The sequence below is a fragment of the Fringilla coelebs genome (genome assembly GCF_963513975.1).
Source record: "Fringilla coelebs genome assembly, chromosome: 1".
NCBI classification, from domain to species: Eukaryota; Metazoa; Chordata; class Aves; order Passeriformes; family Fringillidae; genus Fringilla; species Fringilla coelebs.
In genome coordinates, this window is record NC_140028.1 from 452719 (window position 1) to 476463 (window position 23745).

General features: G+C 69.4%; 1 protein-coding gene across 13 annotated transcripts in view; it reads right to left on the bottom strand.

Moving 5' to 3' along the window:
* PLEC (plectin) overlaps nt 1-23519 on the bottom strand; it is a 57881-nt gene extending 34362 nt beyond the window's left edge. For 3 of the 13 annotated variants that reach the window (XM_084217715.1, XM_084217718.1, XM_084217709.1), the window contains exons 1-2: nt 12592-12719; nt 276-337 (exon numbers count right to left, since the gene is read on the bottom strand). In XM_084217715.1, the coding sequence (XP_084073841.1) occupies nt 276-337; nt 12592-12700 (171 nt within the window). In that variant the 5' untranslated portion in view covers nt 12701-12719. Of the gene's footprint in view, nt 1-275; nt 338-2125; nt 2260-8795; nt 8946-9645; nt 9724-12591; nt 12720-13002; nt 13111-23309 lie in introns of those variants that run through there. The other 10 variants (XM_084217713.1, XM_084217720.1, XM_084217714.1 and 7 more) reach the window with 5 other exon arrangements.
* Nucleotides 23520-23745: the final 226 nt, after the last annotated feature.

A 23745-nucleotide genomic window follows, 5' to 3' on the forward strand; every position in this document is an offset into this window, starting at 1 on the left:
AGGGCATCAGAGCACAGGACACATCCCCAGGTGCCAAGGGCACCGTTCCCTCCTGGCATAGTGGGAGGGCAGCAGGAGGGCAGATCCCACCTGGAGGGCAGACCCCCACCATGGAGGCAGCTGAGAGGCCTTAGCCAGAGGTGTGGCACAGGAGCACCGGGGACCCTCCACGGCCACGTCCTTGGCCGCAGCAGCACACGGGGCTGTGGCTGGGGGTGATTTGGGGCAGGGGACAGCTGGGGCAGCGGTGCCTGCTGGACTGGCGGTGCCCATACCTTGATAAGGTGCTTGTTGACCCATTTGGTGAAGGTTTTCTTCTGGACACGATCTCGCTCATCTGCAAGAGAGGAGAGGCACAGGTGAGCCAGTGGCAGCAGGGTCTTGGTACAGCAAAAACCAGGCCCCGCCGGTGGCACCGCAGGGCACGGCTGGCGCAGGAAACGATGAGCCAACTGCTCTGGGGAACCACGGTGAGTCACGGGGGTGTGGGGAGAGGAAACAGCTAACGGGGACCGGCCCCAGCGTGCCAGCACCGTGCCAGCACCATGCCAGCACCCACCAGCGCCTCAAAGTGAACACTGAGATTAGATCAGTTGGCCAGAGCGCGGTGCTAATAACGCCAAGGTTGCAGGTTCAACCCCAGTACGGGCAAATTAAGAGTTGGACTTGGTGATCCTTGTGGAGCTCCTTTCAACTCTGGATACTCTGTGCCTCTGTCACTGCTGGGAGCAGGAGGTGCCCACCCAACCCCGAGCCCTCTGCGCTGCTGTGAGGAGCCCCAGCCCTGCCCTGGGCTCAGGGAGCACAGACAGAGCGGTTTGGGTATGGCAGGGACACAGCGCCATGGGGTGCTTGTCCTGGCACCACCTGGCACAGCTCCAGCCCCACAGGCAGGGCCCTGGTGGGACACGAACGGGATTGAGATGAGCCCACGCACCGTCTGCACTGCCGGAGCCCTGGGACACCCCAGGACACCCCCACATCCCCAGGACACCCCTCTCTGTGGGCACAGGGCCAATCAGGGCTGCAGGGAGTCACGGCGCTCCCTGACCGCTGCCCTGTCATTAGGGGATGGCATGGGAATGGTGACGCACTGGGATGGGAACCCGGGATGGCACGGGACCCGCCCCACAGCGCCCCGTTAACCCCCCAGCACCCCGCTAACCCCCCAGCGCCCCACTGCCAGCGCCCCTTCTCCTGTCCCCTGCGTCCCCAGCGTCACCGCCGGTGCCACACCCAGCCCGATGCCCAAGAGGGGTTGGAGGCCACAAGTGACGCCCCATTCACACGGGGCGATGCCACCGGTGCCTCGGCAGCCGCACCGCCCCCCTGCCCTCGCCGTGGCGAGCCGGGCGCTGCGTGCTGGGTCTTGCCCTGCTGCAGCGCGCCGGGATCTGCCCACGCGGCACCCAGCGCCCCACAGCCAGCGCTCCCCGCCGGCAGAGCACCCCGGGACGCTGCGCAGCCCGGATCGCCCCCGGGCCCACGGGCGTTCAGCGGCACAGCCAGGGCGTGCCGGGCCAGGAGTGGCCGCGGTACGAGAGGAAGAAAGAAAGGAAGGAAGGAAGGAAACGTGGGGCACATAGCGCGCCGAGCGGGGGGCACCGACACCATCCCCCGGCACCCGCGCCCACAACGCTGACACCCAAGGGGTCCCCGGAGCGGCGCCCACCCCCCGGCGGCGGCACACGGAGAGCCGCGGCCAGGCCGGGGCGGCCGGGCAGGGCGTGGCAGGAAGAGACCGAGGGCACCGGGGATGGAGCCGGGCGGCGGCGGGGGGTCTGCGGCGCTCTGCCCCACAGCCCGCCCCGCAGACACCGCCCCAGCTCGGGGGTCTGCCCGCAGCCCGGCCGGAGATATCCCCCGGCGTGGGGGTCTGTCGCACAGCCCGCCCTGGGTTCACCAGCCTGGGGACACCGCCCCGGCATGGGGGACACCGCTCTGGTGGGGGGGTGGCCCCACGGCCTGCCTAGGGGCCCACAGCCCCGGGACACGGATCCAGCATGGGGGTGTCCCCCAGGGACCCCGGCCAGGTGTGGGGGTCTGCCCCGCAGCCTGCCCTGGGGGCACCGCCCCGGGTGGGGATGCGATGGTGGGCGGCCCTCCAGGCCCCCCGGCTCGGTACCTTTGCGGCCCTCGGCCGCCCGCAGCACGGCCAGGTACAGGTTGTCCTCGGAGCCCGTTCGGGCGGCCACGGCCGGAGCCTCCTCTGAGCTGCGGCGTGGCCGGGACATGCTGAGCCCCGACACAGCTGCTCTCCCTTCCCGCTCCGCCGCCGGTCCCGCCGCGAGTGGGGCGGCCCGGGGAGGAGACGGGGCTCTCTCCCCCCGCCCCACGCCCCACGCCCCGACCCTGCCCACAGGAAACTCCTGAGCTTAACCCTTCCCTCCCTGCGCCTGCAGGCGGGATGGGACCCACGGAGCAGACCTGGGACGTTCCACGGGGAACAGGCACCCCCCAGCCTCACACACGGGGCCCGAGACCCCCGGATCTCCAAGCGTGGGGAGTGAGACCCTCGTTCCTGAAGATCGGGGTGCTCAGAGACCCCTCACCCCTCACCCAGGGTGGCGAGACCCCTGCCCCACACCTCAGGGCCTTGGGACCCTCAGAAGCACAAGTCTGAGGGGGGTGGGACCCACAGCCTGGGGCTCTTGGACCCTCAGTCACCACACCTCAGCTCCACCAGGTTTCCAAGCTCTGGAGCCTCAGGTCACCCAGGTTTCCAGGTCAAGACCCTCCTTGCCCCTCACAGAGGGAGCCCAGAGCCCCCCTGGCCCCATGGTCAGGAGCTCCCCAGCACCCCAGGCCCCAGCTGGGACCTTCAGTCCCTGTGGGGGTTTTGGCACCACCCAGTCCCACAGCCCAGGGACTACCCCAGAACCCCCAGCTCACACCCTGGAGCTGTACAAACCCTGCTCCCCCCTCCTGGGGCTCAAGCCCCCAGGTTCACCAGCCCCAGTCCTAGGTCCCCACATTTGAGGGGCTCAGATCCCTGGGGCCCCTCTTGAGGGGTTCAGGGTCACAAGCTCTTGGGCTGGAGGATCCCCAGAATGGGGAACTGAGCCCCACAGACTCCCCCAGGTGCCCCCATGCACACACCAGCCCCATCAGCAGCTCCCCTCCCAACAGCAGCCCAGGACAGCACCCCACACCCTGCCCTGTGCCCCACAGCACCCACGGGCCCTCATATGGGGTGGGGGCATTGGCAGCAGTGTAGGAATCCCCCCTCCCCAGGGATTCATCTCCCATCGCCCTCCCCCAACATCAGCTGAGGGGACCACAGGGTAAAATCAGGGCTTGTGCCCAGCTGGGTGCTGCATCCCCCCGGGATGTCCCTCCCCGGGGACCCCCAGGGTGGCTGAGAACCCCCAGCCCCTTGGGGTGACACAGAGCTGCCAGTCCTGCCCATGGCAGCACCCATGTCACCAACGTCACCAACGTCACCCACGTCATCCACAGCAGGGATGGTGGCAGCTGCTGGGGAAAGTGCAGCTACGGGTGCCCTGGGCGCTGCCAGCCTGGCATAGCCAACACCCCAATACCTAGGTCTGCACCCCAACACACACGTCAGGACCCTACGGCCCACTTCCTGCACCCCAAAACCCATGTCCGCACCCCAATGCCCTTGTCTGCACCCCAACAGCCGTGTCTGCACCCCAACAGCCTTGTCTACACCCTATATCCATGTCTGTACCACAATATCCGTGTCTGCACCCCAACACCCATGTCTGCACCCCAATACCCATGTCTGTACCCCAACGTCCATGTCTGCACCCCAATATCCGTGTCTGCGCCCCAACACCCATGTCTGTACCCCAACACCCATGTCTGTACCCCAACATCCGTGTCTGCACCCCAACAGCCTTGTCTACACCCTATATCCATGTCTGTACCACAATATCCGTGTCTGCACCTCAACATCCGTGTCCGTACCCCAACGTCCATGTCTGCACCCCAATATCCGTGTCTGCGCCCCAACACCCATGTCTGTACCCCAACACCCATGTCTGTACCCCAACGTCCATGTCTGCACCCCAACAGCCATGTCTGCACCCCAACGTCCATGTCTGTACCCCAACATCCGTGTCTGCACCCCAACAGCCATGTCTACACCCTATATCCATGTCTGAACCACAATATCCGTGTCTGCACCCCAACATCCGTGTCTGTACCCCAACTTCCATGTCTGCACCCCAACACCCATGTCTGTACCCCAACGTCCATGTCTGCACCCCAATATCCGTGTCTGCACCCCAACACCCATGTCTGCACCCCAACGTCCATGTCTGTACCCCAACATCCGTGTCTGCGCCCCAACATCCATGTCTGTACCCCAACATCCGTGTCTGCGCCCCAACATCCATGTCTGCACCCCAACATCCGTGTCTACACCCCAACATCCATATCTGCACCCCAGCATCCATGTCTGCATCCCAGCATCCATGTCTGCACCCCAATTTCCATGTCTGCACCCCAGCATCCATGTCTGCACCCCAGTTTCCATATCTGCACCCCAACATCCATGTCTACACCCCAACATCCATGTCTGCACCCCAATATCCATATCTGCACCCCAATATCCATGTCTAAACCCCAACACCCATGTCTGTACCCCAACACCCATGTCTACACCCCAACATCCATGTCTACACCCCAATATCCATGTCTGCACCCCAACAGCCATGTCTGCACCCCAATATTCATATCTGCACCCCAATATCCATGTCTGTACCCCAACACCCATGTCTGCACCCCAATATCCATGTCTGCACCCCAACGTCCATGTCTGCACCCAGCATCCATGTCTGCACCCCAGTTTCCATATCTGCACCCCAACATCCACGTCTGCACCCCAATATCCATGTCTGCACCCCAACAGCCATGTCTGCACCCCAATATCCATGTCTACACCCCAACACCCGTGTCTGTACCCCAACATCCATGTCTACACCCCAACATCCATGTCTGCACCCCAACATCCATGTCTACACCCCAATATCCATATTTGCACCCCAATATCCATGTCTGCACCCCAATATCCGTGTCTGCACCCCAATAGCCCCGTTCTGCAGCAGCGGGCGCTGCCCGTCCTCAGTGCGGAGTCCAAAGGACGCGGGGCCGCGGCCTCGTCCTGCCCTGACTCACGGTCCAACCGCGCACCGGCGGCGCCCCGGGGAGCCCCGCCGGCCGCCGCCCACCCGTGACACGCACCCCGACACCCACCCGTGACCCCCTGCGGGTGCGGGGGCCCGTCGGGGAGCGGCAGCCGCGGCCGGGCCGATGCCCGCTGGGACGGAGCCAGCGCGGCCGCCGCGGAATGCGGGCGGCACCGGCCCGGCCCCGGCCCCGGCACGCACATTTTTCCGCCGAGAGCGCATCTGGCACAGGCACATCTGGCACAGACACATCTGGCACAGGCACATCTGGCGCCCGGAGCGCGGTGGGAGCCCTGCTGACGCTCGTCGGGGGAGGCAGGGACACCCCGGAGCCGCGGCTACCGCGACACGGCCGAAGGTGCCACCGGAGCCGAGAGCGAGGGACACGGAGGTGACACTGCCAGGGCGGTCACAAGGCTGGCACCGCTGCGCTCTGGCACCGCGCTCACACGGGCCGAACCTCGGCACCGGGGCCGGAGGGTTCTGAGCCGAGACCGAGAGCCTGGGATCGTGTCGGAGCCCAGGAGTTCCTCCGGCTGCCCTGGAGGACTCGGGACCCTGACAGAGGGGTCAGAGACCTTCAAGGCAGCCAGAGGAATTTCCTGGGTTCCGACAGGATCGCTGCGGCTGAGGTGCGGAACGGCACCCCCAGCACGGCACCCCCAGAACCGGCACCCCCAGAACCGGCACCCCCAGCCCCGGCACCCCCAGAACCAGCACCCCCGGAACCGGCACTCCCCGGCTCCGCCAGGTACCGGCCGTGAGGACGCGGCGGCGTCAGAGCGGGCGCTTTGAAGACCTGACGGGGCGGCTCCTGGCACCGTCCCCGGCGGCTCCCGGGGCAGGCGGCGCCCGGCTCCCGGCCCTGGCAGCTCCCGGCTCCGGCGGCTCCCGGGCCAGCCAGGCCGGCCGGGCAGGAGCGCCTCAGTCTCGCCCGCGGGTGCCGACGCCACCGGGCCGGCCCGGCTCCCTCCCACGGCGTCTCCCATCCTCGGGGCTCCGGGGGAACCCCCGGGAGCCGCCGAGCCGCCCCCACCTCGACACCGCGCCGGGCACCCGCACCCTGCGGCACCCGCGGGCGCGGAACGGGAGCTGCCCGCACCGGGGCTGCAGCCAGCGCCGTGGTGACAGCCGGGTGACACCGCCACGCACCAGGCAGGACAATGAGGCAGCAGAGCACCGGGGCTGGGGGAGACCTCGAGCCCCACGCCAGGGAGTGCCAGCAGGCACCCGGGGGTCTGAGGGTGTCACAGCGAGGGGGGATTGGCACCAGGGGGTGTCAGGGCCCGGGGGCGGGGGGACAACACCGGGAGGGGGTCAGCAGCACGGGACAACACCGGGAGGGGGTCAGCAGCAGGGGGTCCCTGTGGTGACATACACAGGGGGACCTGGGGGACCTGACACGGCAGGATGGGCACACAGGGCACTGAGGGCAGCGGCTCTCCCCAGGGTGTGGGAGCACGGCAGGGTGGGTGGGCAGGGGGAGATGAGCTGGGACAGACACACGGCGTGCACACACAGACAGACACACAGACGCACAGCATGCACACACAGACACACAGACACATAGTGTGCACACACAGACAGACACACAGACACATGGCATGCACACACGGACACAAAGACACACAGCGTGCACACACAGACGGACAGACAGACACACAGACACACAGCGTGCACACACAGCATACACAGAGACATGGACACACAGACATATGGACACACAGACACGCGGACACACAGACACACAGACACACAGTGTGCACACACAGACACACGGACACACAGACACAGTGTGCACACACAGACAGACACACAGACACATGGCATGCACACATGGACACAAAGACACACAGCGTGCACACACAGCATACACAGAGACATGGACATGCAGACACATGGACACACGGACACACGGACACACAGACACACAGCATGCACACACAGACACACAGACACACAGATACATGGTGTGCACATGTAGACACACAGACACATGGACACACAGACACATGGGATGCACACACAGACACACGGACACACAGACACACAGCATGCACACAGACACACAGACACATGGCCTGCACATGGACACACGGCATGCACACACAGACATACAGACACACACAGACACACAGACGCACAGCGTGCACACACAGACACACAGACACACAGACAGACACACGGCATGCACACACGGACACACAGACAGACACATGGCATGCACGCATGGACACACAGACACACAGACACACGGCATGCACACACAGACACACAGACACACGGACACACAGCAAGCACACACAGACACACAGACACAGTGAACACACATGGACACACAGATACACAGACACACAGAGTGCACACACAGACAGACAGACACATAGCACACACACATGGACACACAGACACGCACACAGACAGACACATGGCACATACACATGGACACACAGACAGACAGACACATGGCACGCACACATGGACACACGGACACGCAGACATGCGGCATGCACACAGAGACGCAGACACAGGGACACATGGACACACAGACACAGGGCACTGGCACACGCACACAGGGCATGCACACACGTGCAGACACACACACACATGAGGGTGTGCAGGGACACACACACACACATCTGTGTGCCACTGCATGTGACACATTTACACACACCAGGACACCTGTGTGTGCATGCATACACACACACAGAGAACACATCTGTGTGACACTGCCTGTGACACATTTGTACACACACACACCAGGACACCATGTACACACACACACACACACACAGAGAACACATCTGTGTGCCACTGCGTGTGACACATTTGTACACACACACCAGGACACCCGTGTGCACACACACACACACACACACACACAGAGAACACATCTGTGTGACACTGCCTGTGACACATCTGTACACATACACACCAGGACACCATGTGCACACACACACACACATCTGTGTGCCACTGCCTGTGACACATTTGTACACACACAGCGGGACACCATGTGCACACACACACACACACACACACACACACAGAGAACACATCTGTGTGACACTGCCTGTGACACATTTGTACATGCACACACACCAGGACACCATGTGCACACACATGTGCATGCTGAGACACACCTGCACTGGCCCACACAGGTGTGCACATGCTCTCACACACGTGTGCACAGGCACAGACACGTGTGTGTGTGTGTGCGCGCACACAGAGACACCCACACACACATAAACACAGAGACACACAAACACACACAAACACACACAGAGGCACACACAAACACACACAAACACACACAGAGACACACACAAACACACACAAATACACACACAAACACACATTTACACAATCACCCTTTCCCGGCAGAGCCCGCCCCAAACTCAGCGCAGCCCAGCCTGGCCTCAGGGCGGGGTCACAGAGGGGGCGTTGCTCGAGGGAGGGGGGGGATCCGCGCTCACCCCGCCCTACCCCGTGTCCCCCCGCCCTCCCGCCGCTCCCGGGTCCCCCCCGTCCCGCCGCACCCGCACCCCCGCTCCCGCGAGCCCCCCCGCGCTCCCCTCCCGCCCCGGGACACCCCGCTCGCTGCCCCGCGCCCCCCCCGGCCCCGCTCCCCTCGGTCACCGGTGCAGCAGAGCCGGGCGCTCAGGTACCGCCGCCGCTCGGGCCCGGAGCCGCCGCTCAGCCAGTCCCCACCGGGACCAGACATGGCCGCGCCGCTCCACCGGACGGGACTGGACGGGACCCACCATCCACCGACCGACGGACGGACCCACGGCCGGGACCGACCAGCGGCACCGGGCGGACGGGACGGGCGGAGGGGGGGGAAACGGGCGGGACCCGCCCCGCTCTGCCCCGCCCTCCCCTCAGCGGGCCCGGCTGCGCCACCGCCCGCAGCACCCGGGGAAACCGGAGGGATCCGGGGGGAACACCCCGTCCCTGCGACCCGGGGGAAACTCCATCCCACACCCCGGGGCGATGTCCGGACGGGACACCCCCTCCCGCACTCAGGACCCCCGCGCTGGGACTCTGCACCCCACACAGCCGGCACCCTGCTCTCCCCTTTCCCCCGCCCGGAGCCCCCAGGACCACCCGGTACCGCAGTCACGGCGCACCCCGACACCTCCAGCACCCGAGTCCCGGCCCCTCCACACACACAGAGCTCCCGGGGTGGGGCAGCTTGTGCCCCCCTGAGCACGAACCACTGACTCCAGCGCCCATTCCTCCCGTCTCCCTCTCCCCGCAGGGGTCCCTGTGCCAAGGGCAGCCCTCAGCGTGTTTTCCGGGGGGCTTTTCCCCACCTGCGCCCCCCAAGCTGCCGGGACCCCCTGTGCCCCCGCCCCGCGGTCGGACGAGCCCGGCAGCACCGCAGGGCCGGACCTGTTTGTGCTGGGAAGGGGCCTGGGGCGGGGACGGGGGTCCTGGGGGATGCCACGGCATCCCGATGCCCCCAACCCCCCGGCCCGCAGGTCACCTTCTCCAGGCCCGCAGCAGCAACAGCAGCAGAGCGAGAAGCCCATCGCGCGTCCCGGCCCGGCGCCCCCCGCCCCGCTCGGCGTCCGGCCGCGTCTGGTGGGAGTGCAGCGGAATCCGCGCCCCGGAGCGGGGCCAGAGCGCGGCCAGTGACTCACACAGCCCACGGCCTCCGCCAGCCCGGCTCCTCCTGCTCCTGGGCAGCGCGGAGCCCAGCCCCGGCCGCTCTGCTGGGACCCCCCAGCCCCGCAGGGCTGTGGGCAGAGAGCAGCGGGCAGCTGGCACACAGCTGGAGGGGCTGGAACCACATGGCATGGACACGGGCATGGCATGGCATGGCATGGCATGGCATGGCATGGCATGGCACAGGACCCCCGGTCAGGGAGGCACTGGAGTGGTTTGAGGTCGGCTGCAGCCCGTGCCAGCACCCTGGGGGCTGGGGGAGCGAGGCACATCCCTGCTGCAGGGAGCACGGGGGTCTCGGGAGGTCTCGGGGAGTTTTGGGGGGTGTCCAGCGTTAAATCCAACATGGCACAAGCCGGCCAGGATTAACCAGGCCAGAAGCAAGGCCCAAGAGTGGGGGCTGGGCACGGCACGGCACGGCACGGCATGGCACGGTGCCGAGCCACGACTCAGCCCCACGGCAGCGGCAGCGTCGCATCTGTGCTGTGGAGATAAGGAGCCGGGGGGGCGGGGGGGCCGAGCCGGGGCGATAGCAGCCTGCAAACGGGGAACACCGCCTGGAACGGGACACGTGTCCCGTGGGATGCGCCCGCCACGCCCGCCACGCTTCCCGCACGCTGCCAGGGCTCCGCCACGCTTCCCACGGCTCCGGGACGCTTCCCACGGCTCCGGGACGCTTCCCACGGCGGCACCGCGGAGGACGTGGGACAGCGGCGGGAAGAGCTTCCCCATGGCCGCCAGAGGCAGCGCCGGGGGGCGGAGGCCGTGTCGGGGGGGCCGCGCCGGGGATGCCGGCGGTTGCCAGCCACGGCCCCTCGAGGCCGGTGAGTCACTGCTGCGGCCAGAAGCAACATCCAACAACGCTCCCGGCCTGGCACAGCCAGAGCCGCCAGCGCGGTGGAAAAGCTGAGTGGAGCGGAAAGGGGGACACGGGGGGGTTCCCAAACCACTGGGGCCCCCACCCGCCACGTCTCTGGCAGCCTTGGAAACCGGAGCGGAGCCAAACAAACAGCGGCATCCTGCTGCCAAAACCAGCCGGCGCCGCCACCAGGCTGCCAAGCTCTGCCTCGCCCACCCGAGCTTCCTCAGCCTTCTGCCCTCCAGCGCTCTGCCTCGCAGCCCCGCGGGCATGGGCACGCAGACCCAGACAGAAGTTCCCGTTGAGTTTTTCGGTTCCCCGAAAACACCTGCTTTGGCACTGTGCCACGAGTGACACCGAGAGCAGCTGGTACAGCCCCTCGTGGGCACCGGCCAGCCCCTCGTGGGCACCGGGCAGCCCCTTTGCGGGCACCGGGAAACACACCGTGGGCACCGGGCAGCCCTTTTATGGGCACCGCGCACCCCCTTTGTGGGCACCGGGAAACCCACCGCGGGCACCGGGCAGTCCCCTGCGGGCAACCCCTTCGTGGGCACCGGGTAGCCCCTTCGTGGGCACTGGGTAGCTTCTTCATGGGCACCGGGAAGCCCCTTTGTGGGCACCGGGCAGCCCCTTTGTGGGCACCGGGCAGCCCCCCGCGGGCACCGGGCAGCCCCTTTTTGGGCACCGAGAAACCCACCACGGACACCGAGCAGCCCCTTGTGGGCACCGGGCAGCGCCCCTTTCTCCGCTACGAGGGTTTCACGATCAGCGCTCTAAATCAAAGCCCCTGCCCCGGCGTGGCGCAACCGAGCGCGGGCACCACCGGGGGCACAGCCCATCGTCGGGGGCACAGCCCATCGTCGGGGGCACAGCCCACCACCGGGAGCACCCCCCGAGCCCCGCGGGACGGCAGGAGCGCGGCCCTCAGCACCGCCCAGCGCAGCCGATGCTGCCGGAGCCCCCCGGGAGCTCCCAGCGCGGGGGGGTCGCGGCGCAGCGCGGTGATGGGCCCCGGCAGGTGCGACCTTGGGGGTGTCCTTCGGGCTGGACCCGCGCCAGGGACAGCGGCCCACCCCCGGTGTCCCCCCCGGCGGAGGCTCCGGGCCGGCCAAGGTGCCCTGCCCGCCTTATCTGGCACCGGCACCGGCAGCGGCCGCCGCGGCTCGCACCGGCCGCGGGCTCGGCGGTGGATTCCCAGCGCGGCCGCCGCGGGAGCGGAGCCATCCCGGAGCGGCGGCGGCCGCGTGACGGTGCCCGGTGCCACACACAGACCGACGGAAGCCGCGGCCAACGCCCTGGAAAGCGCCAGGGGGGAGGGAGGGCCGGGGCCGCCGGCAGAGCCCGGCAGCTCGGATGCAGGTGGCTGCGGGGGTGCGTGTGGGGGTCTCACGGGACCCCCAGACACCGGCACTCTCTCGGCCCTTCCCGGCCCCCTCTGTCACCAGATACCCGTCCCCAAAAGCATTCGGCACCTCCGTGCCTCGGGATGGGGATGCTGCGGAAGGGTTTGGGCAGCCAGCCCAGTGCCAGGAAGCTCCTGGCGGGACCCCCACCAGAAAAAGTGCCAGAGTGGACGGGGTGGGCATGGGCCGGCGGCACTGGGTGGGCACACTCCGTCCGTGCTGAGTCACCCTTGGGTACCATCACTCCCCCCGCTTGGGTACCACTCCCACCGGGATGCTCCCCCACGGCAGGTGACGCCCCCCAGAACCCAGGGCAGCACGTCTCTCCCCTTATCCCCCACCCCACCGTGGGTGGGTCCCCCCCAGATCCCCGCAGGACCCCCACCCACTCGGGACCCGGCGGGTGCAGGTGTCGTGTGGCTCCCCCTTCCCCGGGGCCGGTGGGCGGGGCGAGGGGCCGAGCCGAGCGCGGCGCGGGGGGGCTGAGCGGAGCCCAACTCACCGGTGGCCCCCGGCTCGTCCCGCTGCCGCCGCCAGTACCAGACCAGGGCGAGGGATGCCGCGTGCCCCGCCGCCACCAGCGATGGGAACAGGGACCCGGTGTCCTCCATGAGGGGCACGGGACGGGCTCGGCACCGGCCGGGCTCGGCGGGTCAGGGACGAACCAGCGCCCGCCCCCACGGGGCAGCGCCCTCTCCGCCTTAACCCCTCCCGAACCGCGCCGTGGAGACGCCTCCTGCCCGCCGCACCGGCAGGGCCCCCCCGTGTCCCCCCCATTCCGCGTCGTTCCCCCCCCCCCCCGGAGTGTCCCCTTCATCCTGGCTTTTTATATCCCGGGACAACGCGCCGCGGCGGCGCCAGTCCCCCCCCCCCCCGTTCCCGTCCTTTCCGCAGCCCCACCGGTCTCACCCACCCGGTACGACCTTCATGGGCAGGCAGGGTGCGGGCAGGTGCGGGCAGGGTGCGGACAGGTGCGGAGCGCGGAGCGAGGGCGCAGCGCGGCTCCGCCGGTGGCGGCGGGGGCTGGGGGGGGGGGCGGGCAGGGAGCGGGTGTCGATATAAATAACCGGGGCCTGTCACCGAGCCCGAGTTAGAACATGACACGGGCGGGGGCGGGACGGGGCGACCGCGGCGGCGCCCCAGGACCCCTGGACCCCCCGGCACCGGGGCGGGTGGTGACCGTCACCTCGGGGGTCGCCGTGACATCAAGACTTAGAGCCCCGGCACGGGCCCACGGCTGAAGGAAGCCGCCCCAGCGGGAAGGGGGGAAAATGGGGTCTCTGGGGGGTACCGGGACCCCCTCCGCCACGCGGGGACCCCGCAACCCCCCGCCGCCAGCGCGACCCCGTCCCCGCAAGCCGGGAATCCAGGCCGGGTTTTCCGGCAGCGGCTCTCGGGGCGGAGGGAAAGCCTGGAGCCGGATCCGCTGGCACGGCGGGACTGGACGGGACGGTCGGGGCGCCGCGATCGCGTCCCAAGCGAGAGTCGCGGGAGATCGCAGCCCCGGAGCCCAGCGCCAGATGCGACTCCCGAGCTCCGGGGAACCCCTCCCGTCCCCACGGGACGTGGGTGCCGCCCGCGCAGGACCCGCACCCACCGGGCAGCAGAGCCGCGGGCCCGGCCCCCCCGCCGGCCGGTGACTCACGGCGCTGGCAGGGACCGGGCTCGGCGCCTCCAGGCTGGAAACTTGGACCGGAGGCGGCTGCCCACGGCCACGGGCTGACTCACAGCCCGGGGGATCGGGGGGGGCCCCTCACCGCCGCTTCGGAGCGACACCACAGCTGCCCCGCCCGGGGGTTGGGACACCGGACGCCCCGCACCCCCGCCGGGTCCAGCTGCCGCCGATCGTGTGTCGGGATCGCGTGTCGCCGGGGAGGCGGGGTTGGGGACCCCCCTCCCCCTCAGTCGCAGCCCCCTCCCCAGCAGCACTGCCCGCCCCAGCTGCCGCCGTCTGTCCGACCCACCCCAGGCCCCGTGGGGACCTCGGGGCGCAAAATCCCCACGGAATGTTCCCCCTCCCCCCCGCCATGGCCCCTCTGAAGCGCTGCTCCCCACGGCACGGACACCCCACGGCACAGCCCCTCCAGCACAGCCCCCCCCGGCCCAGCAGCCTCCCCACCACGGTGGAGCCCGGGAGGGCGGCAGCAATGCCACCCCTGCAGCGTCACCCCACCGGCCTCTCGGGACCCTGGGATGCCACCTCACTGTGCCCCGGTCCCCCGTGATCCCCCAGCGATCACTCCTGCCCAGAGCATCCTCGTGGGGTCAGGGGGGCACGGCGAGGAGCCCCCAGTGCCCTCCTCCCTCCCCAGACAGCGCAGGGGCCTGCAGGTACCCCCACCCCATCCTTGGCTAGGAAGCAGGGGGGTTTTGGGGACCTTAAGGACTTTCTGTCCTTGTCCCAGACCTCCCCTGGCAGCAGCGGGGCTCGGGTGCCCCCCACCCACGAGAGCAGCCCGGGGCGCTGGTTGGTACCTCCGGCCGGGCAGGGCTGGGGTGGGGGCTGGCACACCCCCTTCCCTGCGGTGACGGCGACGGCTTCCACGTGCCCCTCGGCCTCGTCCTTCCTGCGGTAGAGGCGGTCACCGCCGGCAGGACGCGCCCGCTGGGCGCCAGCGCCGGCCGGGGCAGCGGCGCGCCGGACCTCGGGCCGGGGGACGGCGGGGCGCGGGACGCGCTGCAGGGAGCGCGGCACCACGTCCGGCGGCAGCCGCAGGTACTGGCGCAGGTGGGCGACCCCGGCGTCCGTCAGGTACCAGTAGAGGTGTCGCCAGGCCGCCGTTTGGCGCACGAGGCCTCGGGAGCGCAGCGAGGCCATGGCGCGCCGCACCTCCACGTTGGCCACGCCGGGCAGCTGCGGGTGGGTGCGCCGGGGGCAGCCGTCCCGCTCCCCGACCAGGACACCCTCGCGAAACAGCAGCTCCAGGATGGAGCGGAGCCGCTCCAGCGGCATCAGCATCCCCGCCACCATGGCTGGGCAGCACGGCGCAGGGCACGGCGCAGGGCACGGTCACAGCTCAGCAGAGTCCAGCACCGCTCCGTATGGCACAGCACAGGCTGCTCCAGCACTGCCCAGTATGGCCCAGCACAGCCCAGTATGGCCCGGCACAGCCCAGCTCACTATGGTCCGGTACAGCCCAGTACGGTCCCACACGGCTCAGGTGGTCCAGCCCAGCCCAGTACGGTCCAGTTCGGCCCGGTACGGCCTGGCACAGCCCAGCGCGGTCCAGTACAGCCCCGTATGGCCCGGCACGTCCCGGCGCGATCCGACACGGAGCGGCGCTGGCTGCCGGCACGGCGGGAGCGGCTGCGGCTCCACCCCCGGCCGGGGGGGTCAGGGGGGGCCCCAGGCCCAGCCCTGACTCACCACCGGCCCCTCCCCGGCCCCGGCTCCTGCCCGGGGGGGGCACGGCCGGACCCGCCTCCCCCTTCCCCCCCCCGCCCCGACCCACCCGGCCGGTTCCTGCGTGGGAACCCCCGCGGGTCCCGCCACGCCCCCGCCCCAGGACCGGCCCCGTGGAGTGCCCGGGGGGACCCTGAACCGGGGGGGTGGTGTCCCTGAGCCGCGGGGATCCTCCAGCGGGAGGGGGACACGCAGCCGCGGGGGTCTCTGAGCTTGGGAGGGGCACCCTGAGCCTGCGGGGGGACCCTGAGCCGCGGCTGTCCCCGAGCTCGGAGAGGACCGTGAGCCCGGGGTCCCTGGGCGGGGGGAGGCCCTGGGCCGCGCACGGCCCCTCCCGGCTCGCCGAGCATCCCGGGCTGCAGGCAGAGCCACGGCAGGGAGACGAGCAGGTGCAGGGGCATGGGCGCGGGCAGGGGCACGGGCAGGGCTCGGCAGCCACATCCTGCCACGTCAATATTTGCTCTGCTCCTGCCCCTGTTTGTCCCGGCGTCCCCAGGGGGACCCCCGGCAGTGACACAGCCCCGGCGGTGGCACAGCTGTGCCACACCACGCCCTCCGCGTGGCAGGTGGGGACGAACGAGAGGCAGCTGCCACTCCCCCGAGCCCCCCGGCACCGAGCACCGCCCAACAACGCGCACCGGCGCCGCGGAGACCCCAGCATGGCCCCCGGCACAGCACCGGGACCCCCAGCACCGCCGGGGGGTGGGAGAGCCCCGGCACCGGCGACCCCCCTCTCCGGGTCCCGTGTGAGGGGGTGTGGGGGTGGTACCCCCAACACAGAGCAGGAGGAACTGCGTGGGACGAACTGGGGTGCCAGGCTGTCCCCCACGCCGGGGGGTCCCAGGGTCACAGACCCCAAAAGGAGAGGAATCCCCCCCTCCAGGCTCCCTCAGCACCCCCAGCCAAGCACAGTGAGGTCGGGGCACAGGGACGCTGCGAGGCTGCAGCAGGAGCCCTCCGGCAGCCTTGGGGGGATGGAGGGACACCCCCACAGCACCCCCGGTCCCTACCGATGGGATTCACTGGGATTTACTGGTGGGGAGCAGCGACCCAGGCATGGGGGGCTGCTGCCTGCGGGGTGCCCGCCCCAGGGCTGCTGGGCAGGGGATCCCAAACCCGCGGGGGCTGATGTGCACGCACTGGCGTCTCCAGGGGCCCCACCAGGACTTGCACAACTTCCCCATCCCGGAGGGCAGAGCGCGGTGGCAGAGTGGGGCATTGCGAGAGCTCCCATCACTGGGGCCCCAGCACAGCTGGTGCAGCGGCACTGGGAGCCCCAGACCCGGGAGCACTGGGAGCACTGGGAGCACTGGGGTGCCCAGACCCCCTCACAGGGAACCCCGTGAGAAAGCATCAGTTGCCTGTCTGAGCCCCACAGCACCCCTGAACCCCAGCGGGGTGGGATAGAGGGCAGGACCGAGGGGGGCAGCGGCTGGGGGTGGAGGGAGAGGGAGTGATGGGGAGCAGGGATGGGGACAAAGGGGGGCAGAGATGAGAAATGGGGAGCAGCAGTGGAGGAGTGGTGGTGTCTGCGATGGAGGAAGCACTGGGGGCATCTATAGGGAAGTGATGGGGGCAGCGACCGCGGCGGCGATGGGGGCAGCAGGAGCGTGTCCCCCCAGTCGCGGCCCCGCACCCCCGGCCCGCAGCGGGGTCACGGCCGCGCCGGCGGCTCCCTCCCTCCGGGAAGTGCCGCGTCAGCGCCCGCCGCCCGCCGTGATCCAACGCGATGTGACAGCGGGGCCACCGCCAGCGTCCCGCCGCTGCCCCGCGCCGGGCAGGGCGCCGCCGCCTCCCCGCACCCACCGGGAACAGCCCTCCCGCATCGGCCCCGCAGCTCCGCTCGCCGCATCGTATCTCGGGGCGGGCCGGGAGCAGCACGGGGAGGTGGGGGCACCCCTCGAATCCCGGTCCTGTGCTCCCCATGCGCCCCCACCCCACGGAGCCCTCGGGCAGCCCCCCAAATGGGGGGCCGGGCAGCGCTTGTGGCAGCGGCTTCTGGCCACGGGCCCGGCGCTGCCGTCCCGGTGCCGGTGCCAGCGCCGGTGCCGGTGCCAGTGCTGGGGTCTGGCGGGGCCGCCGGGCTCCCCGTGCCCAGCGGAACAAAGCCGCGGCTGTTTGCGGAGGACACCGCGGCCAGAGGCCGGCTCATAATGAGGCCGATGCCGGCAGGGGTCCCGGCGCCAGCGGGGGTCCCGGCGCCGGCGGGGGTCCCTGGGACGTTTCTCACCGTAAATCAGCCTCGCCGCAGCTCGGGCTCTGCCGGAGGGGACACGACCCGGGATCCCCTCGCCGGGGCCTGCGGCATCGCCGCAGCTGCTGTGCGCCCTGACCCTGCCGGGATCCATCCCGAACCTTGCCGGGATCATCCCCACCCGGCCGATGTCGACCCCATCCCCACCCGCCCGAGGTCTGTCACGACCCCCGCCGGTGTCCATCCCACCCCGACCCTCTCTGACTTCACCCTGAGGATCCGGGGCTCCATCGCGACTTTCCCGGCGTCCATGCCACCTCTCGCCGGGTCCATGCCGACCCTGGCCGGGCTCCGTTCCAGCCCGACCCCGGCCCGGCGGCTCGCTGCGGTGGCTCTCTGCCCGCTGCGGTGACACAGGGGCCGGTGGCCGCCAGCAGCCCCGTGACCGGCATCCGCCGGCGCCCGTTACTCACGCCCCAGCGCGCCGGCTCTGCAGCGCGGCTCGGTAACTCGGCCGCGCCACGCCGGAGCCCGCCAGGGGCCCGGCGGCACCGAGTAACTCCGAGTGATGCCGGTGATGCCGGGGCGTCCCCGGTGACCCCCGCCCTCCTGCCTGCGCTGCGACATTGGCACAGGAGGGATGCGGCGCGGCTGGAGCTCCCCGGGACGCGCCCCCCCCCCCGCGGGACGCGGAACCCTCCCCGGGACGCGGAATTCCCTCCGGTGCCCGTGGGCCTGGCCCCGGGAGCCCTCCCGGTGCCCCCTCCCCCGGTACCTTTGAGGGAGGCGATCTCGTGGTGGATGCCCCGCGCCCCCTCCATGGCCGCCCGCACTCCCGCACGCTGCCGGCCGGTCCCGCAGCCCCGGGGCGGGTCCGTCCCGCCCCCCCGGCCGCCGCCCCGCCCCGCCACGCCCCACCGCCGCAGCCCCCCGCCCCTGCGGCACCGACACCGCCCCCCCTCCGGCGGATGGGACCGGCCCCGCAGCCCCCCCCCGCACGGCAGAGAGTCCCGGCAGCGCAGCCCTCCCCGACCCCCGGCACAGCAGAGACCCCCCCCCATCAACAACAGCACAGCCACTGCCCCCCACAAGCACGGCACAGCCCCCCCACCAGTGTGCTCCCACCTCCCAGACCCCCCCACAGCACAGCCCCCCCATCAGTGTGCTCCCACCTCCCAGACCCCCCCACAGCACAGCACAGCACAGACCCCCTCCCACCCAGCACACACAGTGCCCCCCAGGCCCAGTGCCCCCCAAGCCCAGTCCCCCCCCAGTGGGGCCCATCCCCAGGGCGTGGGGTCTCAGCCCAGCCCTGTCAGCAGGGATGGGTGGGGGTCTGTCCCTGAGGGGGGCAGGGGACCCCCCCAGCTGCCCCCCCTGGCACTGACCCCACCATCTGGGGGGCTGGCAGGAGCCCCAGGATGCTGCCAGCCAGTGGTGCCAGGCCTCAGGCTCAGCTCTGCGTGGCCACAGCAGCCCCAAAGCCAGCCAGGAATGGCCACTGCACTGTGGCCACCAGCAAGATTTGAGGACACCAAGAGGGACCCAGCACAGCCACCACACTGTGGCCACAGCCAGCCCTGGGGACACCAAGAGGGACCCAGCACAGCCACCACACTGTGGCCACAGCCAGCCCTGGGGACATCAGGAGGGACTGTGGCATGGCCACCACATCGTGGCCACCAGCCAGCTCTGAGGACACCAAGGACTGTGGCATGGCCACCACACTGTGGCCACCACTGGCCAGCCCCGGGGACATCAGGAGGGACTCAGCACAGCCCCTCCACCTGAGCCCCAGGGATACCAGCAGAGACCCAGCACAGCCACCAGCCACTGGTCACCACAGCAGAGCCACCCCCAAGCCCTGGGGACACTGAGAAGGACCCTGACACTGCCACCACACCCTGACCACTGCAGCCACCATCCAGGAGAGATTGTACAACAGCCACCAGCCAGCCCTGGGGACACCAGGAGGGGCTGTGGCGTGGCCACCACAGTGTGGCTGCCAGCCAGCCCTGGGGACATCAGAAGGGACCCAGAACAGCCACCACATCATGGCCACAGCCAGCCCTGGGGACACCAGGAGGGGTGGCGGCATGGCCATCACACTGTGGCCATCACCCAACCCTGGGGACATCAGGAGGGACCCAGCACAGCCACCACACCGTGGCCATCAGCCAGCCCTGGGGACATCAGGAGGGGCTGTGGCATGGCCACCACACCGTGGCCATCACCCAACCCTGGGGACATCAGAAGGGACCCAGAACAGCCACCACACTGTGGCCATCAGCCAGCCCTGGGGACATCAGGAGGAACTGTGGCATGGCCACCACACTGTGGCCATCAGCCAGCGCTGGGGACATCAGGAGGGGCTGTGGCATGTTCACCACACCATGGCCACCAGCCAGCCCTAGGGACACGAGGAGGCCACCACACCGTAGCCACCATAGCTGCTGGCCACCACACTGAGGATGCTGGCCTCCCTCCAAGCCCCAGGGACATCAGGAGGGCCACCAGCCAGTCCCCTAGCCCCAGGGACACCAGGGGGGACACCGAGAGGGACACCAGGCGGGACACCGGGAGGGTCACCATCCAGTCCCCAGGCCCCAGGGACACCAGGACAGACTGTGGCATAGCCATCATAGTCCAGTCACCATGCCACTGTCCACTCCCAGGGACACTGGGGAGGACTGTGGCATGGCCACTGCACTGTGGCCACTGTGACCCCCAGCCATCTCCAGGGACCCTGGCACCCCACCCCAAACCCTGGTGAAGTCCTGGGGACCTGCCCCTCACAGGTGACAGTGCATGAACACCGTGCCAAGCCTGGGGCCTGGCTGCCACAGTGACAATGGCCGTGGTGATGGTGGCAGTGGAGACGGTGTCCTCCAGCCTGGCTTCAGTGCCCGCCGGGCCCTGTGCCACATTAATGGCTCTAACAGAGAGGGCACGAGGTGCCCAGCACCCGTCTCACTTTGGGATCCCAGCACCCTTGGTGTCCCCAGCCCCACGCCGGGGCCACCACCAGCTCCTCCAGCCCTGCCCCACGCGTGGCAGAGCCGCTGGCAGGGCGGGTGTTGGGTCCCCTGGGCTCTGAGCCGCAGGGGTGGCACGTGCCAGCCGTGCTGGCAGGGATCACCAGCCCGATGGGCTCCGTGCCCACCGCCACTGTGTCACCCTGCCCGGCTGTGCTGGCTCAGCCCTGACATCACCAGCCCTCCAGACAAAGTGGCCCCTCGGCCACCAGGCATCCGCACCCAGTCCGTGGCCAGGGCAACAAACCTGCCAGCACCTGGCAAGGGGGGACAGGAAACCCCACTCTTGGTCCCCCAGTGTCACCCAGTGAGGTGGCACTGTGCAGTGCCAAACCCTCTGTGCAGTGACACCAAACCCTGTGCCACTCACTGAGGAGTGACACCGAGCCCAGCCTGTGTCCAACAGCACCAAACCCCAGCACTGAGCAAGGTGGGGTCACATGGTGACACCAAACCTGCCAGCACCTGGCAAGGTGAGGTGACATGGTGACACCAAACACCTGGCTCAGGGCCTACAGCACTGAACTTCCCAGCACCTGGAGAGATGGGACAGCACGGTGACAGTGAACCCCTGCCAGCACCTGGAGAGGTGGGACCACAGTGTGACACTGAACCTGCCAGGACATGGTGAGGAGGGAACAGAATGACACCAAACTCCCATGTGGGGACCCACAAAACCAAACCCAGCAGCACCTGGAGAGGTGGGACAGCAAGGTGACAGTGAGCACCTGCCAGCACCTGGCACTATGGGACAGCACGGTGACAGTGAGCACCTGCCAGCACCTGGCACTATGGGACAGCATGGTGACAATGAGGCCCTGCCAGCACCCAGGGAGTGGGACAGCATGGTGACAATGAACCCCTGCCAGCACCTGGCACTATGGGACAGTACAGTGACAGTGAGCACCTGCCAGCACCTGGCACTATGGGACAGCACGGTGACAATGAACCCCTGCCAGCAACCACAGAGGTGGGACTTTGCAGTGCCACCAAACCCCCTGCCACTCACTGAGGAGTGACACCGAGCCCAGCCCGTGTTCAAACCCCGGCACCGAGCAAGGTGGGGTCACATGGTGACACCAAACCTGCCAGCACCTGGAGAGGTGAGGTGACACGGTGACACCAAGCACCTGGCCCAGGACCTACAGCACTGAACCTGCCAGCACCTGGAGAGGTGGGACCACAGTGTGACACTGAACCTGCCAGGACATGGTGAGGTGGGAGCAGAATGACACCAAACTCCCACATCAGGACCCACAAAACCAAACCCAGCAGCACCTGGAGAGGTGGGACAGCACGGTGACAGTGAGCACCCGCCAGCACCTGGCACTATGGGACAGCACGGTGACAGTGAGCACCTGCCAGCACCTGGCACTGTGGGACAGCACGGTGACAATGAACCCCTGCCAGCACCTGGAGAGGTGGGACAGCACAGTGACAATGAACCCCTGCCAGCACCTGGAGAGGTGGGACAGCACAGTGACAATGAACCCCTGCCAGCACCTGGAGAGGTGGGACAGCACGGCGACAGTGAGCACCCGCCAGCACCTGGCACTGTGGGACAGCATGGTGACAATGAACACCTGCCAGCACCCAGGGAGTGGGACAGCTCAGTGACAATGAACACCTGCCAGCACCCATCAGGGTGGGACAGCACGGTGGCAATGAACACCTGCCAGCTGCCCAACCGTGTGCCACCCCTGCCGGTGGCACCCGGGCCGTGCTGAGATCTGCCAGGCTCAGACGTGCCGAGCTGCTCCTGACAGCACCAAGTGTCCCAGGGTCCCTCAGCCGGGGGACACCGGGACGGTGCCACAACTGCTGGTGGCACAAGCAGACACCGCAGGCCGTTCCCGGGGTGCCACTCTGGTGGGAGCAGGCAGACCCCCCGATGGCCGGGACCCCGTAGCGGGGACAGCTGGGACCCCCGGCGTGGGCCCGGGGGGGCTCCCCCCGCAGGCAGCACCCGCTCCCATGTAAGGGCATGGCCGCGGCCGCTGCCGCCCCACGCCGCGACACCGGGGCGCCCTCGGCCACGGGCAGGCACCGGGGGCACTGCGGGCACCACCGGGGTCAGACCCACCTCCCGGCGCGGGGCTCGTACCCCGCGATGTCACCGATGTCACCAATGCCACCCATGCCACCAATGCCACTGCCGAGCACCGGCGCTCCGCCGCCCCCCGCCGCCGCACCCTCACCGCCCGTGCCGTACCCCCTCCGCGCCGCCACCAGCCACCCGGCAGCCCCTCTGTCCCCACAACATTCGGAGGGACCCCCCGCCCCACCACGCCGCCACCGAGCCCGCCGGTCGCTCGGGGGGGCGCGGGCACAGCCCCCCCCAGCCGCCCGCGGGCACCGAGCCCCGGCGAGGGCAGCGGCCCGGGGGGCTCCCCGCGGGGTCGGCGGTGCCGGGCCGTGTCCCCCGGCCCCTCCAGCCCCCCCAGGCCGCCCCCCCCGCCGTGCCGGGGCTGGCGGTGCCCGTCGTGCCCAATTATGGGAATGAGCGGCCGCGCTCCCCCGCGGCCCCCCCGCGGCCGGCGCCCCACGGCGCCCCCCGGCCGGCCCGCGCTGGGGCGGGGGTCCCGTACCCTTGTAGCGCTCCCGCACGTCCTCGTAGGCCTGGATGAAGTCCTGCTCTTCGGGCTCGGGAGGGGGGCCGGCGGCGGCCATGGCGGCGGGGGGCGGATTTGGGGGGGCGAGGGCGGGGGCCGGGGCCGGGGTCCGGCGTGCCCGGTGTGTCCGGCGTGTCCGGCGGCTCGGCGGCCCCGCACCCCGCGGCTGGGCAGGGGAACGGACGGGACAGGGGACGGGACAGGGGACGGGACAGGGGACGGGACTGGGGACGGGACGTGCCCCCGCCCAGCCCTTTAAAGGAACCGCCGGACACCGCCCCGAAGCGCGGAAACGGCACCTCCGGACACGGCACCGACCCACGGACACGGCACTGTGGGACAGGGCACCCCACGGGGCAGGGCACCCCACGGGCCACGGGGCAAGGGAAGTCCTCTACGCCCCCCAGAGGGG